We start from the raw sequence: 14,826 nt of genomic DNA, 5'->3' as shown, positions 1-14,826 counted from the left end.
ATCCCCAACTTAACATTACTGGTGTAACAAATATGCCAATTAATATTGGACCCATCCAGCCTTACAGTTTTGAGCCAGATGCCAGCTCAGATGATCCATCACCCATTAAAGTCTTTGAAAACAAAGACGTACAGGGATCTATTTGTCTCCAGATGGATGCATCAGAATGGAGCGGAGCAGTGAGCTTCTACAACTACAAGTTTTGTCCAACTGCATTTTTTCTTCTACTCATTCATTACATTTTAAATAAAGAAATACTCAGAAATGCACTTTTAAGCTTAATTTTCTTAATATATGTCCTCCATTGTCAGAAAATTGCCACAAGGATATGTTAAAAACACAAAAAACATGTGTTTTATTTGAGTGGGTCTGTAAATAACCAACTCTGACTGAAATGTAAATTGACGTGTCAGACACAACACTACATGTCTGATGTCAGAATCCTCCTAACACTGCTGTGGTTTGGAGCTTAAATTTTCGGCATAACGAATATCTACGTTTTGACATAAGACAAACTCCAATGTTCTCCCAACAGTGTTTCTGACACACAGAAAGCAGTTTCAAAATGATAAAATAGATGAAGATTAGGATTTCAATTAGGATTCTTAAAGAGTCTAAGATTCTCCTCCAGGTAATCAGGGTGGCTTTTTTGGACATTCATCGCTGTGTTAAAATAGACTTCATGAAAAAGGCTGCAGCTGTCAATCTCAAGACATTTTGGGCAATGAAAGGAATTTGAAATAAATAATTTATCTTGCATTATGTTGTATAACTTGGAGGACAGACTCATTTTCAATCCATGCAAAAAGGAATAAAGACAAAACAAAATCAGAAAGAAATTACTTTCCTGTGATGCAGCACAATTTCTTGCCCAAGTGTCTCTAGTAAAAGTCGTGCAAATAAAAACCCAGGCCAATAAAACCTGCGTTCACAGTGTAAAGTGCTTTTTTATTGTGGGTTTGTATCAGCAAGGTTTATGTCTCACACAGTTGATCCGATCACTCAAAGTAGCTTCATAAAAACATTTTTAAAAACCTTTCAAAGATCACAGACTTTTCCAAAAATTAAACCAAAATGCCTGAAGGTGTTTGTTTAATTTTTCATGAATTAGAAAGGATAAAACCGTCTTAAGAATACCATGTCTCTGCTCTACTGTATTTTTCATTTTACATTGGGCTTCTGTCATCAATTCCTTGGCCAGCCAGGTGTATCCAGCACTTGATTGTTGCAACAGGGCGTCTGCAGGCTTTTATGAGGTGTTAAAAAGTGATGAATTCAAATTAACAGACTTATGGCCGTTAAAAGTGTTAAACTTGTTTTTAGGCAACATTATACATGAGGATATCTTATTCTTATTTTAAAAATATATCTGCCAATGTTTTCTTTTGACTACTTCAATGTCAGCTTCAGCAAATTTGGTCAGATAAGAAGAAGCATATCATATCTGACTTCTTCATAGCTTCAAATATTAGTCAGTTATTATCATGGAAACATGTACACTTCTAGGTGGAGGACCCAGCATTTGAGAACTCCCCATAAGCCCCGAAGAGTTTAAGGGGCAGACTTATATTTTGGGTTTTAAAAACACAACATGAAAAACATTGTCGCACGGGAAATTAATTGAATTTAAAAACGGAATTCAGCGCGCACAGCTTACTTTACCATTATCACCTTTCTGTGCCACTGCACCACCACTAACACCATCACCGCATAGTCACAACTCCTGCAACCCCACCTTACCTCCAGGTGACAAGGTTGTATGCACTGTAGGCAGAGGCACTGTGTAAATACTACGTTAAAATAACGAAACCATGTTCATAATCCGATTTTAGATTAACACATTTCTTTTAAAAAATAGCTCTTTGTTCAGATCAACCAGGCTGGGCTATTTATGTTGATGTTTGTGAGAGCCTTAATCCAGCCTTGTGAAGTCATATCAGCAGGAGTTTATATCCCTGATTTAAGTTTGTAATGCATCCGCACATCCTGGTGGGAATTCTTTCCAGTGTGCTAAAATTGTCCTATTTGCTGCAAATTCATGTATGTGTTTTATTATTATTATTCTCATAGTGGAATATAATTTGTGAACTCTGTTGTCTACAGCATAACACATTGTCAGCAGATAAATGGCTTTTTTAAAGATGATCGTATTTTCAGAAGCGAAGCGTGAGCTGTGTGCTGCATTACTCTGACATGCTTTGAACCTCTGACTCTGGAATTCTTCATCATGGCAGCATCAGAAAAGTAAAGAACTCCTACATAAATGTATTTTTGGTTCACAATAATGGATAAGTCATTATAAAATGTACAAACAGTACCTTTCTCAGAGTTCATCTCTGTGACTGTCTTATTATTTTAAAGAAATGCTCGGACCAAATGGTTTTAAGGGCTCTCTGAGAGTTATAGGCTCTTAGCAGATCCTGAAGTACCTATGAGGGTCACTCTTTAGTTGCATTCACATGATTAATACGATTGTTCAAATAGTGTTAGAGTAAAACTAAAGGCTGGCAGACAAGAAAACAGTAAGTTTTGAATCCTAAAACACAGCTCAGAATGAGAGTTTATGACTGTTTTGATGAGGCACAAAAAAATAAACTAAAATACAAGCCTAAGATAATTTTTATGAAACATAAATATTCAAAATGAAATGATTGTTGAAAATGTATTTTGTTTCCCCATCAAAAAATGTTGTATGGCGTATATATGCCATATACTTGTATATAGTGCTTTTCTACCTTCCCATGCTACTATTACTATTATGCTACATTAACACCGGCCTCGGAAATGGGCCTTCAAGTGGCCACTTCCAATGAAAAATCTATGTAAACCCATGTAAATACGTGTTTCAGGCTTCAAAACTCTTGCGTTCACGTGTCGCTACGCAAGCTTTTAAGTCTGGTTTGGGGCGCTATGAAAAATTAAACCAGTTAAACTTTGACCGTTCAGGGACTGGTAAGTGCCGTGTGGGTAGCGTCATTTCTGATTCAATTATTATGAAGGAGAAATTAATAATTGTGGTTTGTGCCTAGCTGTAACTATATGACACCAAGTATTTATATATCAGAATAGAGCTATGAAAAAAATTGCACCCCTTTGACATTTTGCACTAAGCCTCTTCCAACAGTGAGTGCATGCGCTAGTATCGGGTTACGACAGACCTTTGTTAACACTGTATTCAAGAATGTCCGTTTGGCGGATTCTTGAACGCGCGTCACATGTGTGTGAGTTGGTAGTATAAAGAATAATATGAACAGGCCTGAATATGAACTGTACCCGACTGCACAACTTTCCGTTGTGCTCTATTTGTGTGACAAGATTTTAAGTAGTTTATCACAGCTGCCAAATGTCAACATTTCCCACGGTTTCTTATTCAAGCTGCAAGAAGGCAGAAATGAGATTGCATTTTCAAGTATGACAGTTGGTAGAGTAAAGAAGTTAACCAAGCACGTGTTTTAGTCTTTTCATCATGTTTTATCATCCGTTAATCAGGCGTATCACAAAATTCAAAACCCATGATTTGAAATGCTTCTCATTTTTACTCGGCATTGAGGATGTAACAATCAGGTTAGTGTGTGTGCTTTGGCAACAACACTTACTTTGACACCAGGGAAAAAGCTTCAGAACACACGGCTGGACATGGCACGAGTTTGATCATTACATGCTCTGCAGCAGCCTGGAAGTGCGCCCGAGTCACCTTCTCCAGCACTGAGGCCAACGTGGCCACGTCACGTGCTTTTGTGCTGGGGTCTCCGCCTGCTGTGTCCAGGATGTTCCCTCCGTGAACCATGAGCAGCAGCACGTGGGTCTTACACTTCATCTGCAATAGAACATGAAGAATATCTTCTAACAGGGAAAGAATAGACACTTTGTCATAGAATTATGGCTGAATGGGAAGTGAAACAACCAATCTCTTACCTCTGAACCCTCCATCCCTTCCATGCTGCTCTGAGGAGCACAGTGTGGACCTCCCAACTGGTACAGCCCCTCTGTATTAGAAAGATAAAGGATAGGAGATGGAGATGGAAAACAGCGGTGAGACAGGTCACTGCAGGAGATACATCACCTAGAGACACAGATAATGTGAGCCTAAATGGATATCGATCAGTGAATATGGTCAATATTACTAATGCCTCTTCATCTCTCTTCATTGCCGCTCCGAACTGCACCATAGCTTAGTATCCTTGAGCCCGAATGGAATAACCATAAGATTCAGTCAGTCAACAACAGCAGTGATTGTTTCTGTACTGCAGCATCTATAGTAGTCTCTCATTAGATTATCTCATGATAAAAAAAAAAAACAATTTCTTTCATGTAGAAAAACTCTTGTGGTAAAAAAAAAAAAAAAGGAAAACTAAAGAAGCTCTCCCTCTGTGTGAGGTTAGACATTTCATGGGAACCTGGCCAAACTCATTAGCCTCTCCAGAAGCCTCTGCATGCCGTGTCATCTTATTCCTGAGCCTTCTTCATCTCTTTCTATTTTCTCTCCAGGCTCACGCTGGAGCTCTGCTTCTTTCTTGGGCTCATTGTTTGTTTGGCCTCCTTGTCTGGGACCCACTGTCATGCGAGGCTCTCACAGACTCTTTCGCTGTCGGCTCCCTTCAGCTCCATTCCCAGCCTACAGCGTGACCCCGACTGCCTGCTCGTCTAGAACAGAGGAGCTCACAAAGGGGACTCCGAATACAAGACTATTTTTAGAAACAAAGTAACAGAAAATCAATGCGGAGAATCTTTTTTTTCCTTTTTTTTAATGCTGTGGGGAGGTACAGGAGAAAAAGAGACTAAACTAAAAAGATTTAAAAAAGGAAACATCTGTGTGCTTCCCAGATGTTTGTGACTCATTTTAGGGATTCATTATTACATTATTTTTAATCTGTGATAGCTGAAGAGTAACTTGATAAAGGTATCATCATAAGAATATACACTTTTTTTAATTAGTATTTTTGTATATATATAGTTGATCTCTGATTGGGAGATTTATCTAAAATGATTCTGAAGCAATCGATCAGTCAAATGGCATCAACCTATTTCAAAATAAATTCATGGTTCAAAAAGTAAGATTTGCTTTGGTTTTTGACACCAAACACTGCAAGTTGATAAGCACAGAGAAACTTAAATCAATTTTGTGACATTTACTCTTTACTCTTTAAATAAAAAATTCTTAATTATGAGGATTTTATTCTTAATCTGAGTGTTGGACCTCCGTCAGATCACCAAACCTTGTAGTTTTGTTAAATGACCGGCTATGCGATACAACCAAGTGTGACAGATGCTAAAGTGTTTTTACCTGTGAGCATTTGACAGCCATCTTTCACTTCAAAAACTAATCGCCGTCTTAAAATAGCGAGCAATGTCAAAATAAAAGGATAATCGTAAAAATACAGCCACAGCATATTAGACATGAATTTGGAAGCCAACCAAAGAAACAAAAATATTTCAATAATAAATCAGAGTTTTTGTTTGTTAGGTTTTGTCTTAAATGTTATCCATTTAACAATGGAGTGAGTAGGAACCGACTTGATTGTGTAAGTAACTCTCTTGTGATCACTTGATGAACTGACGTGGATTTCAAGAGTGCTTCATCTGCCAATCAAGGAGTTAGCCCAGGACTAAAACAATCCATTTTAACATTTTAATTTTTGTTTCATTCGTCAGATTTAACTTTTCCTCCCCAAATGTTCAGTTTTTTTCTATTTGTTTTTTATTTCTGTGCATACTTTTTTGGCTGAAAAGATCGACAGTGGCACAAAAGGATGCCACAGCACAGAAGAGCCACATCAGGCCAGAACTCAGAAATTCACTTGCACCTGAAGGACGGCGAAAACCCTCTTGAAGTAATAAAGTGCACTTGTTGAACAGAGATGGTTTTTGAAAGCCGAGTCAAGAAATCCATGTCAAACTGTAGAAACCTTCTCTAAATGGAGGCAGGGGTCTGACAGATTTTTAACTCACATGGGCAATCCTGCTTTGCCATCTTTGCCCAGAAAACTAGAGTTCCATTTAAAAGCTGCTACGCACAACAAAACAAGACAATTTTTTCACTGATTGCCCTTTATTAGTCATTTTGAGTCTTTTCTTGCATACTGACCCTTTCCAAAAAATTAGAATTTCATGGAAAAAGTGTATTCATTTCCATAATTCCATTCAAAAAGAGCACAGAATCATGGCCCAGTGTTCAATTGATTTTTAATATTTGTCTTTACATAAATTGGTTTTCCAGCTCATAAACCCACAAAAACAGATTTTCAAAGATATTTCTGTTGAGAAACCTGCCCAAATTCTGCATGACATGAATGTTTTAAACCTCTGACTCTGGAGTCCTTCATTATGGCAGCATCAGAAAAGTAAAGAACTCCTACGTAAATGTATTTTAGGTTCACAATAATGGCTAACTCATTATAAAGTTTACAAACAATTACCGTACCTTTCTCAGAGTTCACCAACTAATCATGTATGAAACTCAAAACGCCTGTAAAGGTTCCCCAGATGTTATTAAATTGGTTCAGTTTGGTTCAATATGGGGAAGACTTCAGATTTGACAAACAGCCAGAAGACCATTATTGATCCCGTCTATAGTCTATATAAGCCACAAGAGTTCATAGCTAAGGAGGCTAGCTGTTCACAAAGCGCTGTGTCTAAGAGAACTTTAATTTTAATGGAAGGGCAAAACGTTGTAGGAGAAGACGCAGTAGCAAAAGAGACAACTGTGGGCTTCAGTGGATTATCAAAAAGACAAGATTCAAGAACCGGCAGACATCCAGAAAGAGTGGAATGAGGCGGAGAAAGAGCTTCAAAAACCACATTCAGGAGATGGGCTACAACTGTCGAGTTCCTCGGGTCAAGACACTTCTGAGCCTGGGCCAAGGATCTCAACTGGCCCAATGAGAAGAAGGACTGAACTGGTGGCCAGTGGTCCAAGTAAAGTGTGCCTTTCATTTAGCAATCCAGATCCAAGGGTTTGGAGGAAGACTGGTGAGGAGCAGAACCCTAGATGCCTAAGGTCCAGTGTGAAATCTCTGAAGTCAGACATGATTTGAGCTGAAATGTCCAGTGCTGGTGTTGTCAGGGACTGATGGTGTGGGACCCAATATGCACGGGACCAGGAATGGTGACAGAAACTCAACATTTAATAAATAAACAAGAACATGACCAAAAACCATGGAGAACCAAAAAAAAAGGGTAGCAAAGCTGAGCAGATGAACTGAAAACCAGACACTGAAATAGATTAAAGGTAATTGACAGAAATGAAAACAGCTGTGGATGATCAACATGAACCTTTAAGGGAAACAACTCAAACATGACCAAAACAAAGAACACAACTGCAAAACCAAACTAAAGCACAGAATCCTACAGATGTTAGCAATCTATGCTTTCTTTAATCCAAAATCACTGCACGTCTACCAGAATGATTGACAGGACTTCGTGATTCTTTCTGCAGAGGATCTGAATGGAGATGCAGATTTCACCTTCCAACAGGACCTGGCCCCTGCCCATACTATTGAAGGATTGAAAATAGAGATATCATTTTGAAAATACTTTACTTTTAATTGATTTGATGCGATCATAATCTCTGTCTTAATCTGTTTGTAATAACTGAGAAGTTAATGGTGATTTCTCCACAGTATTCTATTTTTTTAAATCTGTTTTTATGGTTTTTGTGAGCTGGAACCTCAATTTATGTATAATAAACAAATACTTAAAATCACAATGGGTGGGCCCTGAATCTATATTTTCTGGTTATGAATACTAACATTTTTAGGACCAGTAGACCTAAAAAGGATCAAAGCCTCTGATGAAGAAAAATGTGTATTTTGAGTCAGGCTCTAAAAGTTTATTATGAGTGGAATTCCTTATAAATGTCCTTGGCTTTCCGTTGCTTTTTAAAGCCTTTCAATGTCCTTAGTTTCACACATAGATCATATGTTACTGTGAACTGCAGGAACTGGAAGTCTGATGCTTAAATTAGATTTATACAAAATACTGCTAAACTATGTAATGGGGAAAAACAACGTATCACTATTCCTAAGTGAGCAATTTAGAGCAGGATATTGATGTCAGCACAGCATGTACAAAACACTCCAAAGCTGCAATGACGCATTATCTTGGAAAGTACAGTAGCACCCGAACTGACAGCAACAGCTGTGCACAGCAGACTGTAGCAAAGACCGTTACAGGAAACAGAGCTTCAGTCACCTCGTCACATGTGAGAGCCGCACATATGCTCAGCTGCTCAAGATTCAACATCAAGTGAGACCTTTTTTTTAATATTAGAGCAAACTGTCAAAATCATTTGTCTATTGGCCCAGCTTAGTGGAATCAACAGCTTTCCCTATGGTTAGAGCCAAACCAGCGTCTTCCTCTGCAGCAGATTGAGCTGCTGCAGGGGGACTCTAGCAATCTGTCTGTTTTTGTGTCTTGTGTTTCCTCTCTGGAAGGTCCACGTCCTGCCGGTCAATATGTGCTTCACCATGCCCAGTGCGTTTTATCTCCTCCCGAAGTCATCTTCGCTTGACAAAAATATAATAATCAGGAGAGCACATGTGGAACGCTGATGGAACCACAGTTCAGTGAGGCACCAAGCCATTTCCAGCAACTTTCAGCCCAGACAGACGAATGTGCTGTTGCATCTGTTATCACACAGGAGTATGGGAAATTTCATGAGTCCTCTACAGGAGTGAGGAAGGGAAAATTGACCCCAGAAAAAGGGCTGTGAAGATGAAAGAGCTCTGCAGAGGAGTCTGCAAGAGCTGAATGAGAAAGGATGAAATATTGATCCCGACATCACTCTGTCAGAGTAACTATGGTTTGAAATGTCACGATCTCATAAAACAAAAAGATGCTCTTTTTCAGTTCTTGGCCTGCTGCTTATCTCCAGGTGAATCGTCCCTTTCTTGGGTCTCGAGCACCAGCGCACACTTCCACATTTATCACCTTCAACTGAGCAGATGGGGAGACAGACAAGAGCAGCAGGATGAGAGCAACAAGCAAACGACTGCATTCATCAAAGCGAACACTGGCTTCCAGCCTGCAGATTTATATCGGCACTGCAATGACAAAAACAGCCTAAAACACCCTAAAAGTCTCACAGAGAGTGAATCAGCTCATTAGGTACAGTGTCAAGGTGAAATATAAGTATACATGGCTGAGAGAGTGCAAACAGAAAACAGCTGCATTGTTTTCCTATGGAGTTAATTCAGTCTCAATAATCAGAAATGCACACAATCTGTTTTACAAATGCACACGCTCCGATTCACAAATGTCATTTTATGCAAACGTGAAAAATAAATTCGGAAATACACACCCTGTGTTTCACAAACACACAGATTGTGTTTCACACATGCACACTAAATGTTTTACAAATGCACAATAAGTGTTTCTCACAAATGTGCACACTGTTTTTCACAAAAACATTTTAGAAATTCACAATAAATGTATCAGAAATGCACAGTAGGTGCTTCACAAACATGATTTTTAGGTACACATGTGATGTGAACTCACAGATCATTCGAATTGCAGACTGTGCATTCAAAATCCCGTTCTCGTTTGTGAATCTCCCCGTGTGTGTGAGAGATTTTTCTACGGTGAATATTGAGACTCATCTGACGGAGCGGGTCGACTAATCTCACCATTGGCTAGTGAATCTGTCAATCAAACTCATCGGCAAAGCAGGCGGGTTCGCTTTTAGCCAATCGAATGGCCCCTTACACTCCTCACTTTCAAAGTGACGAGGGAGGGAGCTGTTCAGCACAGCAGTTGGGAGGACGCGGGCGGCAAACATGGCGGAGAGGTCTTCTGAACGGGATCAGTCTCAGCCCGTAAGTAATGCATTTATTTGATCATTCCCTCGTTGTACGTCCTGTAATGTTATTGAATACTAAGTTGAAGCGTTCTCCTTTGCCAAGTGACATGTGTGAATGCTTTATGAACACTGCAGCCGAGTCGTTTGCAGAGTACCCCCACCGCAAATTAGCTCAGCTTTGTTTTGCTTAGCCTGTGCAAGTTGTGTCTGCCTTTGAGTGTGAGTGAAGTTCAAGCCGGTGTCGGTTCAAGCTAGCGTCTATAGCCAATGATCTGTAGGTTCTTAACATGATTCATAAGGAACTAAGGGGAAAACATGCCGGATTTACAGCAGCAAAGAAAGTTTAATAAAAAGTATTGATTTGGAGACGGGGATTTGTTTAAACACTGATGCTATGCTAGTTGTTCCGTGTGCTGCCTTTATGTAAACGCGATCCGGGTTAAAGTTAGACACAGCATTTTCACAATCCAGACTTTAAGACGGGGTGGACTGTGCAACAAAGTTAATTCGTATGACATTCATGAAAACGGCATTTTTTAAATATAACAGACATGAATCCACTGTTGAATGAAAGAAGCCTCATTAAGTTTCTAACGTTAGAACTCGTATTCATTGTGATGACCAGCCCTGTGAGATTGTGTCAGAGTAACAGCCACTAAAATCCCCGTATCTCTTTACTTCCAATGACGTAATGACAAGAATCCCAAACATTATGTTTTTAGGCTGTTTTGTAGTCGATAAGTAGTCACAGAAAGGGCGGATGGGAGAAATCAGCTGTCAACAGTGATTAGAATAGAAGTTACTGTAAGTATTACACACAAGCTTCCTGTGATCAGTGTCTTGTCTCTGATTTTTTTTAAAGGTGTTCTTTACTACAAGCTCAAGTAATCATAGCAAGAGTGTTTTAAAAAATTCCCCTTTCATATATTTGAAAATTATGTAATTTAAGATCAGACAGCTAAATTATCTAATCCATGTTTGTCATGTTTTTATTTATTCTCCAGGAATAACTGAAGCGTGACAGCGTGACAATCTTTTGTTCCTCGTGCCATCAGGCAATACAACTCTCTGGCAGGGCATCTTACAAGTAATTTCTTTTAATTTTACCCACTGATTTTCCAATTATTTACCTTTTTTATCAATCTTTTTATTTTGTGATATTTCTATTTGTAATGCATGTGTGTTTATGTGTTTTTTTAAGATGGCCATTTTTAAAAAATTTTCTCAGGGATTATTAAATACCTTTCTATTCTATTCTATTTCATATTTTATCATCCTATTGTATTACTGTTTAACCTGTCAATTGGGAATTTAGCATTTTTGCCCCTGTAAATATCTGACAGTTGAAAGTATTTGTACTTGTATTCCATGTATCCTGTACCTGAAGATAGCAGACAACAACTGTGCAGACACCCACTTGGCCTTCTTCAGTGACGCTGTGAACGTGTATGGCTTTCCTCTGAGGTATTCATGTTATTCATATAGAAATCTTTCATTCACATATCAGGCTGTATAAGTACTTGGTTATTTGTACAAAAATAAAATTACTTTTTTTAGACTCCTCTGAAAACAAAGGCAACTCTAAAACTCTTTCCCCTCATGAATAACATTTTACCCCCCCCCTCAGTCTCTCGCCTCAATTTTTCCCCCAGTGATACATGTAACCCACTCCTGCAATTTTTTTAACCTAGAAATTCTACTTATTGGCATCATACATAAGAACATTACATTTTAAACTGATGTGTACCGTATTGGCGATGCATTTGTAATTATGTGTTTGAGACATGATTTTCATGTTATTGTCAGGGTGAGAGGAGATCACGGAGGAGAAAATGTGGGCATAGCTGAGTTGATGCTCACAGTACGTACAACTGACACAAACGGCTTCATTGTGGGAAAAGTGTACACACAATCAACGGTGAGTTGAACCTAGTTTTAGAAGCTTTAATATATACACAGGGCTCCAGACTGCGTCCATTTGGTCGCATTTTGCGACCAAAATTTGAGAGTGTGCGACTGAATTTTACACCCAGTCGCACATGTGCTACCAGTAAATTTGCCTCCTCCACCCTCCGTATTTTTTATACATTAAACATGAAAGGAGCACGTCAATGATCGATGAAATGAGAGATGAAATCATCAATGAGACGCGAGCGCACACGCACGGAGGCAGACACACACACTCGCGCGAATACTCATGAGACTGGAGCACACGCGAGCACCCCATGCGTTTCATTGAGTGATGCCTGAGGCGGCCAATGCGTCTGAGAAGAATAGGGAAAGTCACTGCAAGTGGCTAAAATATGTGGAGGGGCGGGGCCTAGAGATAATCGAGCGCGCGTAAACATCCGTGGGAAGGAAACGGAGACAAATATCATCACAACCTGATATGTGCGTCTGAGCTATGAGCAAGCGAACTATTGATTCGTTCTTCCGACCTGCAGCTAGTGTACCAGTGACAGAGTGTACAGCAGGGGTCTCAAACTCGCATGAAATCGAAGCTGCAGCGAGACTGAAAGAGACCAGGAATTAGGAGTTGTCCTTAACATTCAATTTCGTTTTAATATGCTTCTCCCCCTAAGTATGAGCTGTGATATTACATCTTTTATAATTATTTTAATGTTTTGTAATGGATGTAATAGCCTTTTTTTAATCAGTTGGTATTTTAAATTATTTTAATTGATCAGTGAACTACAAAAAACCCATCAGGACGCATGTCCCATAATGCATTGTTTTGTAGTCTGTAGGGCAGCTTTTAGTCAGTTCAATACTAAATTTCCAGCTGCGTTCGCTCTGATTGGTGTCTTGCTCTCACCCCTTTCTCGTGATATTTTTGTTTTGATTGACAGGTGATGTTGGAGCAAAAACAAAAATATACGTCACACACCAGGTGATCTGTGCAGTGTTGCGTCCATCTTGGGTGATCTCAAACACGCTTATTGTGCATCTTGGCTGAACCTATTTGGTGTCGCCAACATGAATTTCCATCCTCTAATATTTACATACATTTAAGTATTGTTTGAAACTGTGAAATTACGAAAGGTTACTACGGTAATCACTTAGTTACTAAAAACTTTTTTCTATTCTAAAAGTATGGTATTTTTTTTACTATTTTTACTTAGTTGTACTGTCGTGACAGCGATGGTGCTGTCAGTTTACCTTCATGTTGCATCTTCAAAAGTGCAGAATAAAATATGACACTGAATTAGAAACAGCACATTGTAATTTCTGCATCTATTGTTAAAGTATTTATTTGTAATACAGTGGAAATTAGTAGATTTGGTTAGAATGTTGATTTACGGTATGCGCCCCTAAATTTTCTGGTTGTGCCCCTAAAATTTTCAGTTAGGGGCCACTATGCTCCTAGTGAAAAAAGTTAGTCTGGAGCCCTGATACATAAAAGTGAATGATGTATTAAAAATAAATCTGACAATATAATATTTCTTTTTGCTTTTTTCCAAATACAGGATTGAGCTCCTCTGGTGTGATGTCTTCGTGAGTGTTACTGGTTTATATTACAACATCCTGCACTCTCCTGAGGACCAAGACTTGCTCAATATCAGTCACATCACGTATTCTGCTGCCATTACATTTTTCTACCACGCATTCAGGCCAGTTTGGATGTCTTTAGTGACGCGTGGGACAGCCATCCAATCAGGACGGAGCAAAGCATGACACCAGGTCAGCTGTGGCAGTTGGGCTTGACCCAGAACCCTGTTTCTGATCCCCGGGTAAATGCTTTATTTAATCTCACTGTACTGGACAACTGATTTGTGTGCAGTTCGACTAAAGTGGAAAGTATCAAGAAGAGTATCATGAAATCACAATGACTACAGTGAATTTTCATCGAAAATGAATGAAAAGGATTATTGTTGTGTGGTGCAAACAATTTCCCTAAATTGTTTGTTTGTAGGAAGAATAGCACATCTGCAAGTTCAAAATGCATCACAATGCATGGCATTATGAGCCATCAGATGTACTAATGTCACTACTTTGTTAAGAGTCACTTATTTGCAAATTATAAACAGTTATGGAGATATGAGGTCTGCCTGCAAGCAACAATATAAGTTATTATTAGTCGGTCACTGTTCCTACATAATCTAAAACACAAAAAAAACAGTGCTGTTCATAAACAGTATCTTTTTTTTTTTTTGTCAGGGTATGCTGGTTCCAGAGATTGAATGGGAGGAGAGTGGATCCATGGCTGAACCTCATCCTGGGATCAATGTCCTGGTATGGGACAGTCCTCTTTTGGGTCCACAAATGTTGGAACTGCAAGACGACATCAACCCATTGTTTAATTCAGACCGTTTGGGAGTGGACCTATATCTTTACTGTCCCGTTTGTTTAGAACTTAATTTAGGTGACATAATTACATACAGAAGAGAGACTGAGGGGAGTAAGACAAAGTTCAAATCAATACTGCTGTATTGTTCAAGGGACTTCATTGTATGTAAGGATGTTATGAAAATTAGTTCCAGTTTAAATAAAATTCAAATCAGTAGAGATCCCACATTTGCTTAAATTTTGATGTTTTAATCTGTCCATGTTTTCACTGAATTTTAACTCTGCAATAAAGGGTGAATGTTTGCACTTTGTTGTTCTATGACCATCTTTTGTTGTGTAGTATTTAACCAGCTATAAAACCCAGAGATGAGGATCTTTTTTGCAAGGGTGACCTGGCCAAGAGGTGTATATGTATATGGTTACAATATAAAATCAATGACATTTGAGTTATTAAAAAAATAAAATTAAGGTCAAGCAAAGTGACTTCGGGCTGAGCAGGGGAAGTGTATATTGGGCGTCTGTGACTGACAGTGAGATGAACTTGAGGTAATGTAGTCCCACTGCGTGGTACGGAGCAAAGTGATGCAAGTTTCTCCACAAAACCTGTCGAAGTTGAATATTTGTCTCCTCCACCTTCATATGATCAAGACCGAAGGGAACCGTTTCTGAATGTTGAAATGACGCTAGCATGAAAGCTAAGAGAACGTACAAACAATCCCGAGTGAAACATTCATTTTAAATCT

The 14,826-nt window shown here is 38.9% G+C and overlaps 1 protein-coding gene across 5 annotated transcripts in view; it reads right to left on the bottom strand.

Annotated features, from left to right (window-relative positions):
- Positions 1 to 14,826, bottom strand: part of pitpnm3 (PITPNM family member 3) — a 125,218-nt gene that overhangs the window by 57,017 nt on the left and 53,375 nt on the right. For all 5 annotated transcript variants that reach the window (XR_002874410.1, XM_023961426.1, XM_023961427.1 and 2 more), the window contains 2 exons: positions 3,916 to 3,986; positions 3,597 to 3,817 (listed from right to left, as the gene is read on the bottom strand). Coding sequence is in view for 4 of the 5 variants with exons in the window: in XM_023961426.1 (XP_023817194.1) it covers positions 3,597 to 3,817; positions 3,916 to 3,986 (292 nt within the window). In the remaining variant the exon portion in view is untranslated. The remainder of the gene's footprint in view (positions 1 to 3,596; positions 3,818 to 3,915; positions 3,987 to 14,826) is intronic.

This window comes from Oryzias latipes, chromosome 13 (genome assembly GCF_002234675.1).
Source record: "Oryzias latipes chromosome 13, ASM223467v1".
NCBI classification, from domain to species: Eukaryota; Metazoa; Chordata; class Actinopteri; order Beloniformes; family Adrianichthyidae; genus Oryzias; species Oryzias latipes.
The sequence above is the reverse complement of the archived record's forward strand: the minus strand, read 5'-3'. Positions and strand labels throughout refer to the sequence as shown.